Source organism: Hemicordylus capensis, chromosome 3 (genome assembly GCF_027244095.1).
Source record: "Hemicordylus capensis ecotype Gifberg chromosome 3, rHemCap1.1.pri, whole genome shotgun sequence".
Classification (NCBI taxonomy): domain Eukaryota; kingdom Metazoa; phylum Chordata; class Lepidosauria; order Squamata; family Cordylidae; genus Hemicordylus; species Hemicordylus capensis.
Window position 1 is genome coordinate 19,548,412 of NC_069659.1, and position 22,612 is coordinate 19,571,023.

Below are 22,612 nucleotides of genomic sequence, written 5' to 3' on the forward strand. Positions count from 1 at the left end.
AAAAAAGACGGAGAGCCAAGATAGGAAAGAGTAAACCCTACAAATTCCCAACATCCAGGAACATTCACTGAGGCTATTCTCACGACCAGCGGAAATCGGGCTAGGAGAGAAAATCAGGCTCATCTCTCAGGCGAGCCCAGTGGTTTACAAGCGGGTAACCCGCTGATTTGCCCCTGCCCTTAAACTGGGTTTGCGGAGCGAGCGCTCCATAAACCCATTTTTAAAAATCGTGTGTTGCCATGGTGCGCCTCTGCTCCACGGCAACTCGCAAGTAGACCCCCGACTGAGAGGCCCAAAAAGCAGCCTCCTGGCTCGGGGGTTTCTCCAGCATGCCCTGCGTACTCGTGCAGGGCATGCTGGAACTTCCAGGGGCCATGCAGCCCGCAAACTCCCAAGCCCCTGCCGGCTTCGTGCTGGAGCCGACAGTTGTGTGGACGGCCACTGCCGCCGCCCAGGGAGGGCTTACTGATAGTCTGCAGGGAGAGCGGGCTTAGCCTGCACTCCCTGCAAACCCGATTTGGCTCTTCTCACTTGATCGTGAGAAGAGCCAAATCAGGTTTGATTGTGATCGTGAGAAGAGCCTCACTTTGTACTCTGACAGCTGCAAGGTGGAATGGCCACAGAGAGAATGCATTTTGTGAGTTACTAACTTGACGGCAAGATAATTAAAAGTTTTCAAAGCTGCTATTCTGGCAGTTGTCATAAGACAATTGCACAGGAAGGTACACCTCCACCCAGAGGCGCTCTTACGCTTGGACTTCTGGACTAAAACCCAGCGGCTCCACAGCCCCAGGGGGCTCCTAAATCCTCTTTAGTCTGTCCCGGATGGTGTGCTCACCCGGCCAAGCATAATGATTTTTAATTTGCAAAGGCCTCTAGGTTCAGGCTCCAAAATTACCTAGGTGCACCTCTGCCCCTACCCTCAAGACATGTCTTTTCAGCTGCACTCATATTCCCCCCATGTTTTGATCTAGAAGGTTCAGAGATGTTGCTGTGTACAGATGTGGGATACACAGCTGTGCCTGTGAAGAGACCACAAAGAAGAAATTCTGAGGTCCTTCACAATCAAAACCTATTCTACCTAGGTTTGGGAGTTATGTGCGTTCCCAATTTTCAGTTGTGTGGATGCAAGGCAAGAGGAAAAACTGGGTAGAAGTGACTGAGGCTCTCCACACGAGTAGGGCTTGTGCAAGGAGAGTGGGCTTGACCCACTCTTCCTGCACATGAGTATTCCGTCATGTGAATAGCCTCATTGTGTGGAAGCACGGTAGGAGGAAAGCTATCCAGGTTTTCCTCCTACCTTGCTTCCACACAATCACTTATACCCAGCTTTTCCTCTTGCCTTCCTTCCACACAACCAAAAATTGGGAGCACACACAGCTCCCAAACCCAGGTAAAATAAAGTTGTTGTGCCCTCAAGTTGGTGTCGACTCCTGGCAACCCAAGATCCCTGTAGTTTTCTTTGGTAGAATACAGGAGGGGTTTACCATTTCCTCCTCCCGCTCAGTGTGAGATTATGCCTTTCAGCACCTTCCTGTATCGCTGCTGCACAATATAGGTGTTTCCTGGGAAACATACCAGCAGGGATTTGAACCGGCAACCTCTTGCTCACTAGGCAAGTCATTTCCCCTCTGCACCATTAGAACACAGGTTTTTATTGTGTGAAAGACCTCCTAATCTAGCTTTCCAGTTTGCCATTATTGGTAATGTGGAAGCTACTGTATGGAAGTGCCCTGAGTATTAAGAGTACTGTAGAGTAAATGTGCAAGATACTTCAATGTATGACCTTTTGATCACATGTGTTTTGCCCCATATAGTTTTCCATTAATCTAGTAGCCCTCACCAGACAGTAGTTCAGATTTTCACTGTGTAGCCGTGAGCCCTACTAAATATAGGTTTCCAGTAGCATGATAGAATTTGAAGGTTCCTACTCATGAGAAGTGGCTCACCACATGGACACAAGCCCCTTAGGCACAGTCCTGACTCCAAACTAACTACTGTACTTATTTGAAGCTAGCAGTGAGATTCTATCAGAAGTAATTTAGCCCCCCACCCTTATTTTAACTAACAGCTTTTCTATCTCATACAAGTCTAGAGAGGCATTGGAGGGCAGGGGGTGAAACAACAGAGGCAAGGAAAATATACACATGTTGCATTCAGATTTTGAATGTCTTAGTGGATTGTATTGTGTTGTAGATCTGTTGTGACTGGATCAGCGGTATAGAGGTCAGTTTCTAAATCCTGGCATGCCAGTTGTCCTCTGCTCACCTAAACAAGATACGCTCATGTGTCTTCATCTTTGTGAAGCAGATTTTCCCAAACCCTCCTGGTTGATAGCAAGGGCACAAAATTCTTCTTTCCCCTCTAATCAGGATGAACAAATGTGTTTTCCATATTACCAGTAGCAAGTGCCTTTTTGGTAAGCACAAAGATGGGTTGGGGCATCTTGGACCTCGTGCTGGCTACTCACTGCTTCTGAACGCAAGAGGCTCTCCCAGGCTGTTTGGCTTCAGCAGGGCTCAGCTCTAGCTGTCAGCAGGGCTCAGCTCTAGCTGTTCGTGTGAGCACGAACTCACACCAGTGCCCTTGGAGGTCTGCAGGGAAGGCAGACGAGCGGCAGTGTCTTTGCCTTCACTGCGCCACGTGCCCACACGAGTGGCGGCAAAGGCAAAAGCTGGAAGTGGGAGGACTTCCCCCTCCCACATCCCAGAGTGTCCTGCATCACAAGCACAGTGGCTGCTCTCATTAGAGCAGCTGGTGCAGTCAACTAAGCGCCGGGTTAAAAAGTTGGGCTAGCGGGGGCGGAAGCACTGGGATCAGGAGCGACCCCGGAGTTCCACATGAGCAGCCCAACCCAGGCTGGGCTGCCCTAGCCTAGATTGGAGTGCTTGTGTGGAATAGTCTCGTGGAAGCTGTTCTCACGACCAGGGGGAATCAGGCCAAGAGACCCTAGCTCAATTTCCCCGGTCATCTACTGCCATGGGAGCTGCGTGGCTCCCGGCAGCAAACCGCAAAAACCACCCCTCCCCTTAATCGAGGCTAGCAGAGCAAGCCCATTTTGTTCCGTTAACTCCGTTGACCCCGTTTTGTTGATCGTGTGCTGCCACGGTGCGGCCCCACGCTGTGGCAACACAGGAGGAGGCTGAAACCGGGAGGCTGAAACAAGTCTCCCACTGGGAGGCTGAAACAAGTCTCCTGGCCCTGGGGGTCTCTCCAATCAATCAATCATTTTGTTTATGGCCGGAAGCCAAACAAAATTAAAACTTTAGACTGTTACCATAGATAAATATACAGCATAAAATAACTAAAAGGTACACAATCAGCCTCATAAAACCCCATGCCGAGAGGTCAGTTTCATAGCCCCATATAAAAATTTAGCAACCAGTTTAGTAATACCTACATTAACATCAACAAGACATAAATTAAGATAAAATGAGTCAGGCCTGCCTGGGAACTGATCAAATAGGGGGGTCAATAATTCTTTTCTTGAGTCACGGAACAGAGGGCAGTACAAAAGCACATGAGCAACTGAGGGGTCTCTCCAGGATGCCCTGTGAACTTCTAGCAGAGCTCCCAATTCCTTCCGGGCACAGCCCCCGATCCCTGCAGCCCCTTCCAGCTCCGTGACAGAGCTGGCAGTTGTGTGTGCAGCCAATTCGGCCACCCAGGGCTGTCGGAGGATCATCCGCGGGGAGAGCGGGCTAAGCCTGCTCTCCCCCCACAACCCTTTTAAGGCAGGTCTCACTGATCGTGAGACTTGCCTCAATGTCTCTCACACACAGGGTCAAGTTCCAGAGGAGGCAGACCAGGATCTAAGAGCCAGAGATCTATCCAGTCAGTGCCCGGTAGGCGGTTGAGCTCTAGAACAGAGATTGGAAAACATAGTCAAAATCCATACAAGATCCATTAAATAAATATTGGTCTGGAGGGGCCAGAGGTAGATGTCAGTTCAGAGTCAGGCAGGGCTCATGATCAAAGACGGCAGCCAAGAAAAAGTGATTGGGACTATTTTAAGATCCTTTTTACTAGCAACAAGTGACTCAGACTGAAGAGGTACCTCTGAGGTTTGGGGCTGCTGCTCTATAGGCTCCTGGGGTCAGCTGACTGGAGTTCAAACAAGGCTGGTGTTGCAGCCATGATGGTTCCCTTTAAATTCAGAGTTCAATCTCCCAGGCTTGTAGTCAGAACAGAACATTGGTGGCAGAGGAGGTTAGGTTGACTGCTGGGAGCCCTCGTTCAAGATACACACACAAACAAACATTGTGGCAAACCCTAGTTCCAGAATCCATTTCCTAGTTAAACCAAATTCCTAGACAAACCAAATTTAGAAGTACAACCTGGGACAAACCAAAGCCATGGGAAAATAACAATCCAAATTTGCTCATCCCAACACAGCCTTCGTGGCAACCAATCATTTTGGCTGGCTGCCCAGGTCATCCAAGATTTGTGGACCTCTGACAAAACCCTTCCTCTTTTGCTTTGCAAGCAATAATTCTTCTTCATGCATTGTGTTCAGAGCTTCTGTTGCATCCTAAAGGGAGCCTCTAGTTCTTTTTAGAGGTTGACTCTTCATTATTTCTTGCAGAAGCCCTTAACGGAAGAGAGATTATTTTGAGGTATAGGTAGAGTTTTTTCCTATTACCGCCAAAATAAAAGTATATAACCTCAAAGGCAAAAGGGGGGGTGGAAATCAATCATTTCCCCCTCCCACCTACATGTAAATTTATCTTAGCTTACACAGATTTAAATTCCCATTGCTTAGCATTAAGGCTGAGCTACAAAAGCAATCGATCAAACAAACGGATAAAAGAAGTCAATTGTCAGACTTGTGCATAGTTGCAGCCAGCCTCTGCCTTCCTGATTTTAAGAAAAATGATGTGGGAACTTTGCTGTATTAAATTATAGTCAATCTCTCTTGAAAATTGGCATTGTGAAATGAAATGAACTTCCCTGCCCAACTGTTTGGTAAGGTGGCTAAACCCTAAACCTGACAGTCCAGCAGAAGAGGCGCCAGGGATAGGGAGACGTTGAATGTACCCACCTGTTGAATGAGATGGAAGGGAAAGCCCTCCTACCCAGCTGAAGCTTCACACATGATCATAGAAGCATAGGAAGCAGCCATATACTGAGTCAGACCATTGGTCCATCTAGCTCAGTAGTGTCCACACAGACTTGCCGCGGCTTCTCCAAGGTTGCAGGCAGGTCTCAAGAGTCTCTCTGGGCCCTGTCTTGGAGATGCCAGGGAGGGAACTTGGAACCTTCAGCATCACTTCCTTCCTTCCCCTCCTACTTTGTTTTTATTCACAGGTGATGACAAAATGGTAGCACAACACAGCTCCTGATCTTGGGTAGGACACGCTGAGGATCACGAAAACAGCCCTGTAATGGTGGCATGTGCCAAGAGCTGAATAGGGCACATGGCAGAAGGCTCACATGACTGTCAACAGAAAGGGGGCTGCTATGTGTGCAGGATCCTCAGGTGCTTCCCCCTGACTACCATAACAAAGTGGCCCATAAATAGGGAAGGCAGAGGGAGGTGTTTAAAAAGAGAAGGGTGTGTGTGTGCATGCACATGCACATGTGAACACTGACTGCCATCCAGAGCAACAGAGCACTTGTGCCAGTTAGTTATGCAAAGTGCTGCACTAGCTAATTGCACTCAGTCTGGAGCTTGTGCTCTAAACGAGTGGTGTGCTACTGTAAGCATGCTTGTGGTTGCACAACTATGGCATACTTCATTTGTTTTGATGGGGACATTTGTACAAGAGTGTTCCAGCGCAGTTTAGTGCAAATAAGCTAACCTTGCACAAGAGAAAACTCGCTCTTGGGGGGATCCCCATAATGCACCATGCACTTGCGTGGTACTTTATTAGAGCTCCGGGGGGCTGAGCAACATGAGGAAACACACCTTTGACACCCCAACACTCGAAGCAATCCGCCCACCCAAAGGAAGCCAACGGATTGTCTGTGGGAAGGTAAGCTCTTCAGGGCTTTCTCCCAGCAAACCCTGTAGCCTTCTCTCACTGCTCGTGAAAAAAGGCTCTTTATTTGCAGCAAATGTGGAATTTAAAACATGGCGTTCATTGAGATTTGTTTTAAAAGACACAAATTAATATAAGCTCACTTTTGCAAAAAGCCAACCAATGGGTAAGAACATTAGATAGCCATCAAACAAACCTAAAAGGCATTTGATGTCCCAAAGAATTCGTTAAGCAAAGCATTGGGACTTAAGGAAGGGCAATACATGGAATTGTTTGGCTTAGTTGAAGTTAATCTCCATTTTAGAAGAAGGGGGCATTTTAAAGGCATCAACTGTAATATCTTCCTCTTTTAATTTCTTCCAACTTTGAAAGGCAAGGTTTTCTTAGAAGTGTGGTCTGATAACGTCACGATGTTCTGATTGCTCATTAAGATGGTTACAAAGCAACTTAAATTAAAAATCGTACTTTCCCCCCTTCACGGTTATCAGTATAAAACATTCCCTTTAAAAAATGCTGACTGTCCCAAGGCTAGCCTTGTTCCATCACAAATTTCTACTTAAAAAATCTGCAAAACTTGCCTTCAAAAAGATTTCCCCCACCTTCCTGAGCGGATTGAAAGATGGCCTATCTTTTTCTGTAGAAATTGTGGGGACGGTTGGCTTCAAACAAATAATGAAAAGCATATAATCCAATATAAATGTTTTAATACCTTGGTATCTCCATAACTTTAATTAAATGTCAAGAACAATTATGTGCCCGTTTACAATTAAATGCCGTTAAGTGTTCGTTTAACAGCGAAGACAAGATAAGTCATTTAGACATGCGTAGAAGGGTGTAGGGAATAGATGGGCTTTGGGCATGAAATGAGATTAGCATCAGGTTCATAGTGTGATAGTCTGTTATGGGGTGAGGAGGACCCATGGGAAGAGATATGATGTGCCTTCTAGAATGAGATAGGGCCATAGCTCAGTGGAAGAGCATGAGGCTGTTTCCACAACTAGTCTAACCCTGCCTGGGGTGCCTCAGGCAGGGTTAGGCTGGTTGTGAGAAGCGATGGGATCATCCCACCACTCCCCGCACACCTAACCACCTTAAAAATCCCAACTTTTAGCCAAGGTCCCGCACCCTTAACCCGGCTACCGGGTCCCCCACCCTACCCGGCTCCACAACAGTGTGGAGAGCCTTGCCGGACTCTCCCTGTGGACGAGCAGAGAGCTGTCCCTCGGTGGCTGGATTGGCCGCCCACATGACTACCAGCTCCATTGTGGAGCCAGTTGGAGCAGCAGGGATCAGGGGCCACCCGGCCCCCAGAAGTCCCAGTATGCCCTGCTTGAGTGTGCGGGGCATTCTGGGGAGACCCCCGTGCCAGGAGGTTGCTTGTAGCCTCACAGTTGGGGGTCTACTCATGTGTTGGCACGGCACAGCACACAATCAGTGAAACGGGGGGGACGGACTTAAGCATGCCAACTGCCGGGAGCCGCACAGCTCCAGGCGGTTCCCACGACTGCAGGAAAGAGGGCTGTGCTACCTTCGCCCGCTTTCCTGCAGTTGTGAGAATAGCCTCTCAGAGTCACAGAGACTTCTCTGGACGGGGTGGTGGAGGAGAAGGTAAGGACCTACTTGCCTGCTTTTTAAAGGAACCAATCCCCACCCTGCTGAACCAGTTCAAATGCAGGCATCCAAGCCAGTTCGGCGCTTCCCTAAGGAGGCGCTGAACTGGTTCGGGCACATCCCTAATGCAGATGCTCTTCCACTGAACTGTGGCCCCATCCCCAAAGGAGAATATCTTACAGTGCTCAAATGTAGTCACCCATCCAAGTGCAAACCAAGGTGAACCCTGGTTAGCAAAGGGGACAATTGATCCTCACTACCATGGAACAGAAGGGTATTTTCCACAGACAGAAGGGCTTTTGGACAGAAGGAGTGATTTTCAAAAGACAGGTGACTGGCAAAGCAAGGTTAAACATTCCCCACCGCTCGTTCTCTGTTCAACCTGAAGCCATATGAAGCTGCTTTTCATGACACAAAACACTGGCTGATCCTCACTAATGGAAGAGAATGATGCCTGCACTGCTGTGGGGCTCTCCCGTGAACATCAGTGCCGCTGAGGAGGTGAGCTGCTGCATAAATCCTTAGTATTGCGTAATCTCGGTTGTGATGTTACCCTCATTGGCGGTGATGGAGTTAGCACTGCAACTGTGATTATGCAATGCTTAGTGGGTACAGTGCAGCCCACCGCCACGGTAGCACGGGCATGCTTTAGAGTGCCTCACAGCAGCGCAGGCATCTCTGTCTTCCACCGATGGTTCTCGGTGCACTATATCAGCCAGCGTTATGAGTCGTGATAAGTAGCTGCATGTGGCTTCAGGTTGAACAGAGAACTAGAGATGGGAAATGTTGAAGCTCAGTGGGCAATCAGCAGTTCTCTGCATGGTGTGTCATCTGCTATCTGGAAAGACAATGAGGCTATTCTCATGATGGGGGGAAACTGGGCTAAGGAAGCCCAGCCCGGTTTTTCCCCATCGTGAGAACCAGGAGGCTCGCAGGCGAGCCCGGTGGTTCTCTAGCGGCTAGCCCGCCAAAGTAGCCCTCCCCTTAGCCCAGGTTAGCAGAGCGAGCACTCTGCTACCCCGGGTTTTTCTGATCGTGTGCCACCATGCTCCACGACCTGGCAACATAACAGGAGACCTCCCGGGCTCGGGGGTCTCTCCAGGATGCCTCGCGCAGAGCATCCTGGAACTTCTGGGGGCCACGTGATAGAGCCGGCAGTCGTGTGGGCGGTTGATCCAGCCGCCCAGGGCTGCCTTTTGATCGTGTGAAGAGCTTCAATCTCGTGAGAAGACCTTCAATCTCAATTTGATCATGAGAAGAGCTTCAATCTCGGACTGATTTCCAGCATGTTGTCTTGACACTGAGCTTCTTGGAGAAGGGAGACACACAACCATATTAATTGATCCAGTTTTTATTTGAGGACAGTGTTTTGTTTCATAAGCAATCCTAGAAAAGGATAATTACTATATGCTCGTAGGACTACTAATTGTGGGAATATACTGTTGGGACAGTGTTTGTTTATTTTTTAAGTCCATGTTGGCAACTCATTTAATAGAGGCCATTTTGAACTGGACAAGGGCTGGTGGGCCAGGAGTATCCACCCCATCTACGCATTCACTGAGCAAGACACAGCTGATTGGCCCCTTTTTAATTCCTTCCTTCCTAAAAACAGAGACTGCTTAACTCCATTTGTCTGTGTCTTGGCTTCTGCCTAGGAATGAGCATCAGAGATGCCGAGAGGCAGAGCTGGAAGACATCCTCTGTGGATGTTGGTACAGTGGAAGCGGATTTGAAAGCCCTTTGGGAGAGGTGCATGCTCAGAGGAAGTGTCTACCACTGTGGCTGTTCACAGTGGTGAACAGGGGAACAGAAGGCTCTTGCATCAACTTGTGCAGGACAAAGCAGCTCTGTCGCATGATCTGACGGGGGGAGGGTCCATTGAGTACCCAATGAGAAGTCCTTGGGGTGGATTTCAACCCCTGCTTTGCCAGATGCCCACCAGTACTTTAAAGCACCTCGTGATTCCCCATTGTGACATCCCAGTCAATATTCTATATAGGTTCAAGACCTATATGTTTTGTCCTTATGTTAAATATTCAGTTACCCTGCTATGTTGTTAAAGCTGGAGGATTTTCAAGTTCCCTCCCTGGCTTCTTCAAGATAGGGCTGAGAGAGATTCCTTCCTTCAACCTTGGAGAAGCCGCTGCCAGTCTGTGAAGACAATACTGAGCTAGATAGACCAATGGTCTGACTCAAAATATGGCAGCTTCCTCAGGTCCTATGATAATTAGCCTGAATGCAATGTTAGAATAAAAGAAAAACATGCTCATCCCACACCCTTTTCCAGGAAGGTTTAATAAATGTTTGTTCGTTTCATATTTTGTTTGTTTATTTCTTTGTTTGTTTGTTTGTTTGTTTGTTTTTACACTTATATCCCGCTCTTCCTCTGAGGAGTTAGAACATAAGAACATAAGAACATCCCTGCTGGATCAGGCCCAAGGTCCATCTAGTACAGCATCCTGTTTAGCACAGTGGCCCACCAGATGCCGCTGGAAGCCACAGACAGGAGTTGAGGGTGTGCCCTCTCTCCTTCCCCTCCCACAGACAAGAGTTGAGAGCAGTGTACATGGTTATTTTTATACTCACAACATCCCTAAGAGGTAGGTTAGGCTGAGAGATACATGACTGACCCAGAATCACTCAGTGAGTTTCATGGTTGAATGGGGATTCGAACTCAGATCTTCCCAGTCCTAGTCCAGCACGCTAACCACTACTCTATGCTGGCTCATAGCATGCAAACATTCAAAGAAATTGCTGGAAGAGGTTGTAATTAAACAATGCAGTAAATTTTCCCCACTGAATCTTCATTTGGAGGGATACTGAGCTCTCTGTATCACTTTGAAGACCTCTGTAAACTACTGCTCCTCAAGATAATTGAAGGCATCCTGCATTTTGCAGGATCAGGCCTGTATCATCCATTAAATTGCTTTGCTTGTTAGTTTAAAGCAGTCTGACAGAAAAATCTTTGGTCAGCCCCTGTCCCTCTCCCTTGCTCCATATGCAGGAAGCCTTCGCTAAATTGCAATAAAAATGAATTTACTTCATTGGAAGGCAAAGGGAGCAACCAAAGCAGCTGCAGTTCCTTTTGATCAGTTGTGTTTCTGTATTTAATGACCAATTTCATCCTGTAAGTTTATCGTTTGAGGTTATTTATGATGGTCTTGTAACATGGGAAGGTCTCCCGTCCACACCCAAGCTGTCCTTCTAATAAAAGATAATTAGGGTGAAACATGGGGATGTGGAAATATTTAATTTGGCCAGGGTGCTAACAAAGGTAGCAGGGATTTTTTGTTGAACTTTTAAAAAGGGGAAACAGATTTGTTTTTAATTTGCTCTTGATTAGGTTTAAGCTTTTTCTGAGAGGCTTGTTAGTTGAGCTGTACCAACCTCGAGCCAAAGCCCCCAGGGGTTCTAAAGTTTTTTTTAATTTAAAAAAAACACTCACTGGAAGCCTCCGGAGGTGCTGTCATGGCCGCAGGGGGATCTCTGCCATTTCCCCTTCCCCCCGCTGGCCTTCCCCCCACCCGCTCTTCCAAGAGCCTTTTTGAGCCATTCCAGCCCTTTCTCTGGTGCTGGTGGCCATGTTGGAAGCTGCCGCACATTTGCCCTGGCTGTTTGCATGCTCGGGTCATGACCCAGGCCATGCAAATGGCCAGGGTGTATTAGTGGAGGGCCTCCAAAATGACCGCCGCCACCGGAGAAAGGCCCGAAAATGCCCCCGGAGAAAGGCCCGCCACCGGAATGGCCCCAAACGGCCCTTGGAAGAGCAGGCGGAGGCCGGTGGGGGGAAGGGGAAGTGGCAGAGATGCGCCCACAACCGCAGCAGTACCCCCACTAAGGCAGTTTGTCAATCAGGAACTCGGGTCATTGCTGGTGCACAGTGACTGAAATCTGCAAGTTCCAGAAGATGGCAATAATTACCGGAAGCACCTCACTCAGCACTGCGTAAGTGTGCCATTGCTGACTGGATAGGTATCCTGGTTGCAGGTGTGAGCTGCACTGACTGAAAGCCCCACTAGGGCTTTCAGTCAGGAGCCATGAGGCTCCACACTGCTGAGTGACATGCCCCCTGCCTGTTCTGCAAGGGTGCACATCTTAGGTCCTCCAGGTGTTGTAGGTCTACAACTGCCCTCACCCCTAGCCACAGTGCTCAATAGTCAGGGATTATTCCAGGCTCAGTGTTTTCAAGAAACAACTGAAGACACATCTTTTTAGAGAGGCTTCTTAATATCTTATCCTCTGCTTTTATCTGGTAGGCTTCTTAGTGTTTAGCTTTTCACTGAGAACTTTTAATTTCAATTTTTAAAACTTCTACGTTTTATTGTGGTTGTAGCCTGGCTTAGCCTTTTTTTTTTTTACCTTATTAATTTTTTATTCTATATCGTATCTATTTTATTAATGTTGTAAGACTACCGGAGCGGTAGCACACTGAAGGGGCGGGGTATAAATATTTGGTTAATAATAATAACTGGTGGTCCCAGTCATTGGCCAGCCCTTATATGTCTTAGAGAGCCGAGAGGGGAGATTCCTTTATCTACTCCAGCTGCAGTGGAAGTGCACAAGTGAGGTGAGCACTGCTAATTAATATTGTCTGGAGACATGGAAGCTACTCTCACGATTGATCAAAACCGGGCTAACGGAGCCCAGCCCGGTTTTGATCAATCGTGGGAACCACCGAACTCATGGGCGAGCCCGGTGGTTCTCTGGCGGCTAGCCCGCCTAACAACTCCTCCCCTTTAATGAGGTTAACGGAGCAAGTGCTCCTTGTTCTTTGGATCATGTTTCAGCTGTGGGGTGGGGGGACCACAGGAAGGCACCGCGCACTCATGCGGTGCCTTCCTTGAGTTTGGGGGACTGGGGCGCCGCATGGTGACGTCCCCTTCCCCCGACGCTCATCTAGGCAGCCAATCCGGCTGTCCAGCAATGAGCAAATGCTTGTCTGCGGGGAGAGCGGACTAAGTCCACTCTCCCCGAGACAGATAAGGACTGCATGCCTTGCTGCTATGTACATAAAGGAAGAGAGGAAGGGAGAAGAAAGGACTCTCTCTCTCTCTCCAGGTGAGCGAAGGACACCTGAAACTATCAGTCTAACAAAAGGGAAGAAGAGTAGAGAAAGTGTGGTCATTCAGGGGATTCCCTTGCTCACTGTTTGTACCCCTAATGCCCCTAGTGGTCAATGGGGTTGCTGGTGCTCAGAGTTGATGCCCTCAGACGCTGCATCTCCAACAATGTGCATGGCCCTTCCCTTCTTCTCCATAGCCTTGTCCTGGTTCTGTTTCTTCATCATGCTAGTGATGTGATAGAATGTTGGGAACTGGCTTTTATATGTAGGAGGGTCAAACCAAATGTGACCTTGAATGTGTGATCAGAGCTTCCATTATTATTATTTCCCCTCAAGTTACATATCAACTGCAGGGCAGGGGCCTGATCAGAATTGGGACCTTGGTGGGAGGGAAAGGCTATTTAACCCTTCCCCTCCACACCACATTTGCAGTGAAAATTGCCTTCCCCAAACTGCTATGAGCCCTAGGAGGGACGCTCCTATAGGCAGCTAGGGGAGTTTCCCTCCTGGAGCTAATAGCAGTTTTTTGGGGGGAAGGCATTTTTAATTGGGACCATAGCATAGAAGGAAAGAATGAAATCCTGCCCCCAGACCTCCATTGGGCCCACCTTTGCAGCTCTTGTTTACCCCTCAGTCGAAAATGGGGTCAATTGTACCCCATTTGAGAAGTTTGAAGATCATAAAACGTCGGTGTTCCATGTTCTGCAACTCCATCTTCCACCTCAGGATCCACCTTAAGGAGGTTAAGTGCCCTGCGGTGTTTTATCCACAAACTCCACATAATATTGTCTAAAAGTGCCCTTTTTATTATTATCAATACTGGATATTGACAACATAATTGCACTCCATATTAATTGAATGTCTAAGCATTTATGGCATTAGGGGTCAAAGAGACCCCAGAAAAGGCCACCATAAGACTGAAAAGAGCATAGAGGCCAAACACACAAGATCTTTCCTAGATTCTGAATAGGATAAGTGTTCTCACTGCTTTAAAGTCTCCACCAGTAGCCCTGGTGGTACCTGTTGTGTTTGTTGGAAGTGTCACACAAATAACACTCAAATCTCTCTCCCAAAAGAATATCTAATATGGGAGTTGGGGGGAGTGTACTTATAAAGGTCATAAGTCTTTGTAGGCTAATAGCTTTCTGAAGCCTTTATAAAGAATCAGTTATGCTTTGTTTGGATGTGTTGCTCAAGCTTTTGTCTGCAGTATGGGTTATTGTTTCCTCCATTGCTTATGACATCTGTTTTACAATATACAAACGATGCTTGAAAGGGGAAAAAATAACTTAGAACAAAGGTTGCTAAATGTGCAGTGCATGTTCTGTGCAGCACTTCTCTGAAAATTACTGTGCCCCTGTCCTAGAGGCGTTATTTTTCAATGAAACAAATGCCAGTTATTTAATTGCATCTTTTGTTGTAACAACAATTAGGAGGGAATGTCGACAGCGCTTTCGACGCAGACAAAGGTGTGGGGACCATTGTCATCGCAAAGCCCTTGGATGCCGAACAAAGGTCGGTGTACAACATGACCGTGGAGGTCACCGATGGAACAAATGTGGCAAGCACTCAGGTATTGCTTCTCCTGTCCAAATCTGTTTGCTTTATTGGGAGATTCTGAATTCTTGCAAGGAGCCCTCCAGGACTGAAAGCTCTCAGTTCAGTAGTCATATTCACACATTTTGTTCAACACTCATACAGTCTAGCCCAGGGTTTCCCAACCTGTGGTCCTCCAGATCTTGGTGAACTACAACTCCCATCATGCCCAGCCACAATAAATTGAAGCTGGGGGTTATAAGAGTTGTAGTTCAGCAACATCGAGCCCAATCAAAGGGTGCAAGCGCACCCTTTACCCCAGGCACAGTCTTGTGTACATGAAACATATGCAGAGTCAGATGCCTAGAGCACCTGACTCCCAGGGGAATCTCGCAATGCATCATGCTCATCCCGTGGTGCATTGTGCAATTCCTGGAGGCTGGGTCAATGAGTTCCTGCTTCCAGTGATCTGTGCAGCATGGAGCAGCAAGGAGCATGTGGGCACATGATGGCATGCCCATGAGAACACACAAGGATTGTCTGGGGGGGGACGGGACGTAGGTAGAACCCTGCTTTCGCTCCCCTTAACCATCCTCCCTGCCCTGGCAGGAACCATGTTAATAACTTTAATGTCTGAATAGAGAGAGTGTCCTGCTACCCTGAGTGGTGATTCACTTGGCTGCAATGTGGCGTATCTTTGAAGGCAATAAAAGTTCATCTTCTGGCAGTGGACTCCTGACTTGTCTTCTGGCTTCTCATTTCCAACTCCACAATGGGAGCTAGCCACCATTCATCCCTGGCAATCATTTGAACTCTGTCATGTGACAAAAAGTTCTTTGTGAGTTTCAGGTCAATTCACACATGGCATTTTTAAGCTGAAGATCTAAGACAATAATCCTCAGACCTGTGTGTTGCAAGAGAATTGCTAGGATGTCTCTAATAATTGATTCATTTGTACATTAATAAATTAATTCAGAAATTAAAGACTCTACCCATCAGGGGTTACTGCTGCCATTGACCAAACGGGTTCAAAGTTCCCAGGCCGCCAGTGAAAAAGGCTGCCCAAAGCCCCCATGCATGTGATGTCACCCTGAGTGAGCTTGCCCACTCCTGGGCTCCGGAGAGCCCCAAGTGAGCTCTCCCCCAGTCCTTTCAGGCAGAACTTGCTGCCTGACAGCATTTATTTCCCTTCCCCTTGCTGGAGAGAGGGAAAGGGAAATAAACACTGTCAGGCAGGAAACGCTGCCTGAAATGGCAGCTTGCTCTGGCTCTCCAGAGTCCAAGCCACAGCCCCTGTGTGCATGCTGTCACATGCACGGGGCGTCACTGGAGGGGCTGCCGGGTGGGGCTGGACACAGGCCGCCATTTGCCTGGCTCCGCACCTGCTACCCACAAAGTACACAAGCACACACCTAGAGGGAAAGGATCTACAAAAAGAACAGAAAGAAACATTACTCATGATTTGCTGGTCTGGTCTTCCCTCTTCCATCCAGCTTCTGCTGGGAGTAGGTCATTCTGCCCCATCTCTGCATCAGGTGTGATTGGATCAACTGATCACTCCCAATGCAAAGATTCGGCAGACTACCCACCTTGTTGTGAGGCTGCCTGTGTTGTCTCTGCAGGAGTCACTGCCCCAAGCCTTTTAAGTCAAGAGATATGACCAAAAGAGTGATTCATGCAGAAGAGCAGAGGGCAGGTAATTCCCCCTGTCTCCCTTAGGGCAGGTAATTCTTAACCCTTATACCAGACCATGACTTTTTAAAAAAAAAATTAGGAGTGAGCCAAACAATGGACACTTACCAAATTTAGTAACAGATATTGTAAGTGGGGAAAGAGGGTAAATGGACTTCCTTTACAAGTAGCATACTTAGAATAAAAAGAGAACTGCCTAGGACAAATAAAGATTTTATTAAATAACTCTACCTCTGAATATCTTAGTCTAGGTGGCCCAGTTAAATTCCTGGGTGAACATAAGAACAGCTCTGCTGGATCAGGCCCAAGGCCCATCTAGTCCAGCATCCTGTTTCACACAGTGGCCCACCAGATGCCTCTGAGAAGCCCACAGGCAAGAGATACGTGTATCCCCCTTCTCCTGCTGTTGCTCCCCTGCAACTGGTATTGAGAGGCATCGTGCTTCTGAGGCTGGAGATGGCCTGTAGCTACCAGACTAGTAGCTATTGATAGGCCTGTCCTCCATGAATTTGTCTAAGCCCCTTCAAAAGCCACAACCACACCCCATGGCAGAAAATTCCATAGATTAATTGTGCACTGTGTGAAAAAGTGCTTCCTCTTGTCGCTCCTAAATTTCCCAACATTCAGTTTCATGGGATGACCCCTGGTTCTAGTGTTGTGAGAGAGGGGGGCGAATTTCTCTCTGTCCCCTCTCTCCACTCCATGCATAATTTTATACATCTCGATCATGACTCCTCTTAGTCACCTCTTTTCCAATGTAAAGAGCCCCAGATGCTGTAGCCTTGCCTCATAAGGAAGGTGCTCCAGGCCCCTTAATCATCCAGGATCCTGATCATCATGGCATCCTGGTGCCTGGGATTTCTCAAGCCCTGTCTTACACATTAAATTATTTTGGGTGTAATAAGAGCGAAGCCTGCCTCAAATTTCAATTCAAGGGGAAAGGGTATCAGAATTTAGGAAAGCTACCCACACTTCAGAAACACTGACCTATGGTGTTTTAAGATCAACAGGTGATTAAAGGAGGGCAAGTTTATGTGTACATACTGTGAACACAAGCTCGTTGTGAAGTCAGGGTCAACTGTGGCCCTCTGTTGATTGCACTTTCAGTGCAACTACATAATATATCCAAATGGTCCTCATACCATTTGAAACTAATGACGGGTGAACAGCCCCTGGCTCAATTCAAAATTGACTCAGTATTTGCAAGCTTGTTCAGTAAGTGCATTAAAAAAAATCCCTCGCCTGTTTTCCAATTGTCTTTTCCTGACTTGCAAGGTTGGTGCAGACTTTTTTGCTTAACTTTCACTTTTGTCATAATCTAAGACCACTTTCCAGTGAATTTTTAGCTGCCTATCAACATTTCTTCCCGTTTTTTGTTCAATTCATGGGCACCTATAATAGCTCAGAGAGAATTGTGCACTCCCGGGAAATGATACTTGATTCATAATAAATCCAAGCATGATGAGCTGAGCACATCTGTATTCTGAACAAGGTAATCGTAGACTACAGCAACATCATTATTTGGAATTTAGAAGATGTTTCAAAGCACCTTTTCATCTCTTGCTGAAGATATTCAAATGTTCAGTGCCCCAGTTGTGGCATTCCTGCTTCTTGTCTGTGAGCACAGATTGAACCGATTATCAATCATTGCCTTATTGCACATTATTATATATCTGTATTCTGTGTTACATAAACCATTGCCTATTTTGCTTTACCTCGTACACCATAGCAGACTTCAGCAGAAAGCATCCCACAAAAGTCAAACTTTACACACACACACACACACACACACACACACACACACACACACACGTATTTTTCTGTGTCTATATCTATCTGTCTATCTATCTATCTATCTATCTATCTATCTATCTATCTATCTATCTACAGACTAGGGGTATGCATAAAACCAGCCCGCCATGCATTTCGGTTCAGCGGGGGGGAGGGTTCATTGAGCTTTTTTGGTTTAAACATTTTTTTACTTATCCCCTCAGGAGGGGGCTTCTCTGAGGGCTATGTGGGGTCTCCAGAGGCTCCCCCCTGCAGGCCTCCTATTTGTATTATGACTCAAATTGCCTTATTGGAGCATCTAGAGGTCCATTGGGCAAGCATGTTGGCCTCCAAAATGGCCGCCATGGCAGGGGTGAGGCCCGGAACAGGCCCAAGACCTCCTAAACAGAGCAATTTGAGCCATAATGGAGGCCTGTGGGGGAACCTCCAGAGACACACACACACCTTGCAGCCTCAGAGAATCCCTCCAGAAAGGGTAAGTATAACGAAAAAAAATTACCAATAAAGCTCACAATCCCGGGCAGGGGTGGTGGGCCTTGATCCGATGTCATGCTGAACCAGGGGGGTTTGCCTCAACATCAAGCCGTCGAATTAAACCGGTTTGATGTCAAACCTGTTCAACATCGAACTGGTCTGCACTTCCCTAATACATACATATACACATATATTATTGCAACCTGATTGATACTTCCCTGAATTCTGGCATCTTCCCTGGAACCCGTTTGCAATTGGTTAGGAACTTTGAAAGTTACTTTATTCTGAGTCAGACCTTGGTCCATCTAGCTCAGTATTGTCTACATTGTCTGGCAGTGGCTCTCAAAGGCAGGATTCTTTCCCAACCCTACCTGGTGCTGCCAAGAAGTGAACCTGGGACCTTCTGCATGCAAAGGAGATGCTCTTCCACTGAACAATGGCCCCACTCCTGAAGGAAAATACCTTGCAACGCTTCCATGTAGTCTTCCACCCAAATGCAAACCAAGGCAGACCTTGCTTAGCATCTTAATAAGAAGATCAGTAACAGCATATAAACTTCCCTGTAAGCCAGCTTAACAACCACAACCCCTTTTGCCTTGAGATTAGGGTGTGTGCTTGGATGCTTTCTCCATTTGTACAAGATAATGATGAAGCCCAGCAAGCTTTGCCAGCATCTTGTGTGAACTGAGAATGCACCCAGACCGTGCCCCAGAAGCCTCACGTAGAACTGAGATAATTCTACGAGCAGCTTGACTGATTCCCTATTTCAGATGTCCAATTCCCTATGTCTTGCCACCTAGCTCCTCTCTGACACGCACATTCCATTTTCCATCTTGGCATCTCAACTTCCAATTAATTTGTGCTACCGTTATAGCACAGCATCAAGCTACAAAGCCAAAGCAATTTCCCCCCCTCTGCAAATAACTGACTTAGATCAATAAGAGTTTTTAAAAATATATATCTTGGGAAGCAAGGAATGGTCTTGGGCAGAAAGATGGAAGATGGGAGAAATAAAGGCCCTCAAGGGCTCTTTCCAGATTAACCCTTACCACAGTGTCACTACGGATCTGCAAAGTGTACTTCCATATTGCCTGTGTATTGGCATTGTGGTCCCTGTGCTGTCAGCAAGGTGTCATTCACATTTCCGATGCCTTCATTCAGGTTTTATTGCTTCGTTACAGTCCTACAAGGCTGTAAAAAAACCCCAAAACTATTTTTCCATTCTAAGGAGTTTGGGGCATATTAGAAAAGACTGCTGGTGGATTTGTGCAACACCCTTTAATTATGTTCTCAATTCGATCCCACCAAGCCAAAGCATTTTAAGGCGGTTGAAGCCTGTACTCTAGAAAGCACTAGGGATGGGCCCGGACCGGTCCGGAGGCCATTGTAAAGGCCTCCAGATCGGTCCGGACCGGTCCGGACCTGGGTGGTTCGGTTCGGGGTGGGGGGTAGCTTTAAGAGCAGTGGGAGGGTTTACTTACCCCTCCCGCCGCTTTCCCACTCTGGCACCGTAATGTTAAGAGTAATTGGGGCGGCAGGATACCTCCCTGCTGCCCCTTCCCCACTGTTGCTCTAAAAAACTCCCAGTAGTCCTTTGCGCGTGCGCACATCAGAGACGTGGAACACGCACACAACGTGCGTGCGTGCAAAAGACTACTGGGAGGTTTTTAGAGCAACAGCGGGGAAGGGGCAGCAGGGAGGTATCTTGCCACCCCAATTACTCTTAACATTACGGCGCCAGAGCGGGAAAGTGGCGGGAGGGGTAAGTAAACCCTCCCACCGCTCTTAAAGCTACCCCCCACCCCAGTGCCGGACCGCAGTTGGTGGTTCCGTGCATACCCCTAGAAAGCACCCAGCACTCGGGCTGCTCAAAACTTTGGGTGGCAAATGGCTAAAAATCTCAACATGTTCTTTCTGTGCTGCAATGCCGTGGAGGGAGTTAGGCCCTGTTTACAGGGAGCTTGCTCAGTCCTGTTCCCCTATTTGGGGAGGAGAGCTGATCTTGTGGTACCGAGCATGAATTGCCCCCTTTACTAACCAAGGTCCTCCTTGGTTTGCATTTGGATGGGTGGCTACATATGAGTGCTGTAAAATAGTCCCCTTAGGGGTTAGGGACTTAGCTCAGTGAAAGAGGAGGAGAGCTGGTCTTGTGGTCACAAGCATGACTTGCCCCCTTAGCTAAGCAGGGTCTGCCCTGGTTGCATATGAATGGGAGACTTGGTGTGTGAGCACTGCAAGATATTCCCCTCAGGGGATGGAGCCGCTCTGGGAAGAGCAGAAGGTTCCAAGTTCCCTCCCTGGCAGCATCTCCAAGATAGGGCTGAGAGAGATTCCTGCCTGCAACCTTGGAGAAGCCGCTGCCAGTCTGTGAAGACAATATTGAGCGAGATAGACCAATGGTCTGACTCAGTATATGGCAGCTTCCTGTGTTCCTAAGAGCATCTGCATGCTTGCAGAAAGTCCCAGGTTCAATCCCTGGCAGCATCTCCAGGCAGAGATAGGAGAGACTCCTGCCTGCAACCTTGGAGAGCCAGTCAGTGTAGACAATACTGAGCTGGATGGACCCCTGGTCTGACTCAGTATATGGCAGCTGGCTACGTTCCTTGCAGGCTCCTTCCCACAACTGATTTTGACTGCTCGACATGGCAAAACGGCATGAAGGGATCTGATGAGGGGAGAAGTGGGGGGGGAGGATTGAAGGGGGGAATGTTTGGTTGAAGAAAGGTTAAGCACCCCATCCCATTTGCTTTGCAAATCACCCCATAATACTGCCCAGGGGTAACCCTTCCATGGGAAGGGATGAGCTGCTCGCCTTGGCCACAAGGAGGCGTGCAGGAGATGGCAAGCGCTGCCCCACCCTCCACCATGGTGCCACTTCATGGTCTTCCCATCCCCTCCCACGGAGGCCTGCTGTTCATTTCCCCCTCCTTCTCCCACGAGGTTGTGCCTCTTCTCCTCCCACTGCCTTCCAGCCCCAACCAGGAATGCTCCTGCCACCACTGCTTGGCTGGCGAGCATAGTTTGAGGGTGCTGCTGCCTTGGAGACTTGGCCTGAGAATATTCAGCACTAGGATTGGGCTCATCAGTAAAAGTCGGAATTCAGAATTCCCAGCCCCCACCACAAGGAGGCAGTGTCTCGTGAAGGGAGGTTCCTCCCGTGGATGGGAGGAGCTACATCCCCTAGGCATCTCTGCATCTCCCAGCCACTCCCCCCACCCCCGTGTTTCCTAGCAGCACCGCAGCTGCTCCCCCACCTCACCCCACTGCCAGTGCTAGGCAGCTGTCCCCAAAGGGCTCACAATAAAAAAAAAAAATGAAGAAGAAATATAAGACAGACACCAACAACAGCCACTGGAGGGATGCTGTGCTGGGGCTGGATAGGGCCAGTTGCTCTCCCCTTGCTAACTAGAAGAGGATCACCACTTTAGAAGGTGTCTCTTTGCTCAGTTATCAGGGTCGTCCTGGACTGTCCCAACACTCTGATTTGCAGCAGAGAAGTGGTGACGGGGGTACCCCATGCCTGTGTTTGCCATGTGCATCATTGCTGGAATTTTAGCATATTCCCTGCAGGGTTTTTTTTGTATTTTAAAAACAGCGTTGCTGTGGAAAAATAACTTCCTTCATTTTCTAAAAACAATATTATTTTTCAAATGACCATATATGCCAGGATAAAACTCTCCCCTAGGAAAGAAATCAATAGAAATCTCCCAGAGACCCTTAAACGTTGCATCCCCATCCCAGCATGTAGCCGTTGCCTGCTACACATAAAAGCACCTGCACTTCTAATGACCCTTGCCAGGAAAGGATAATTCTGGCTCAAGTGAGTGGTGGTAAGAAATCATATCCAGTAAGTCCATTTGCTTCTCTTGAAACCCTTTAAATTCCCCTCTTGCAATACAGCTAGAGCTGACCAACAGAACAGCTGAACTCCATCTGACGGAATGAAACTGTATCTCATTTTATTCCATAGCACCTGCTTGTCCTTTAAATTTTTGCCCTGGCACTGCATCGGCGGTGCAGCTGGAGATGGTAAAAGACCTTGTAAAAATGCCAGAGATGTTTTGGTTCAGTAATGTGATCAGTGGTGTGGATCTGCTCAACAGCTTTAGTTTCTTTAATAACAACACTCTTACCCATTTATTGCCTGGGGGGGTGGGTGTCCTAAAAACTATTAAGATTTCCTTTCTCTCTTTCCAGCCCCTCAACAGAACACATTATTTCCTCAGTAAAGGGACTCAAACAATTGTGGTTTGAAATTCACACTGGGGTTATATCACATGCGTGTTGGCTTTGGTGGCAGCTAAGCAGAAAAACTTAAGAGACTTTCGAATGCATTAAGCCCTTCTCTATAAATCCAAGGAGTTGGGGGGGGGGGACACATGGAATAAAAATTGATCCAGCCCAGCTCCCCGAGCGAGTATTTTGAAAGACTTTTATTTGTGTTAATCAGCTGTCTGCAGCCATC

At 47.8% G+C, this 22,612-nt stretch overlaps 1 protein-coding gene across 14 annotated transcripts in view; it reads left to right on the top strand.

Annotated features, from left to right (window-relative positions):
• The window catches only part of FAT3 (FAT atypical cadherin 3), a 683,843-nt gene that overhangs the window by 508,983 nt on the left and 152,248 nt on the right, over positions 1 to 22,612 (top strand). For all 14 annotated transcript variants that reach the window (XR_008319026.1, XM_053306925.1, XM_053306923.1 and 11 more), the window contains one exon: positions 14,088 to 14,227. Coding sequence is in view for 13 of the 14 variants with exons in the window: in XM_053306925.1 (XP_053162900.1) it covers positions 14,088 to 14,227 (140 nt within the window). In the remaining variant the exon portion in view is untranslated. The remainder of the gene's footprint in view (positions 1 to 14,087; positions 14,228 to 22,612) is intronic.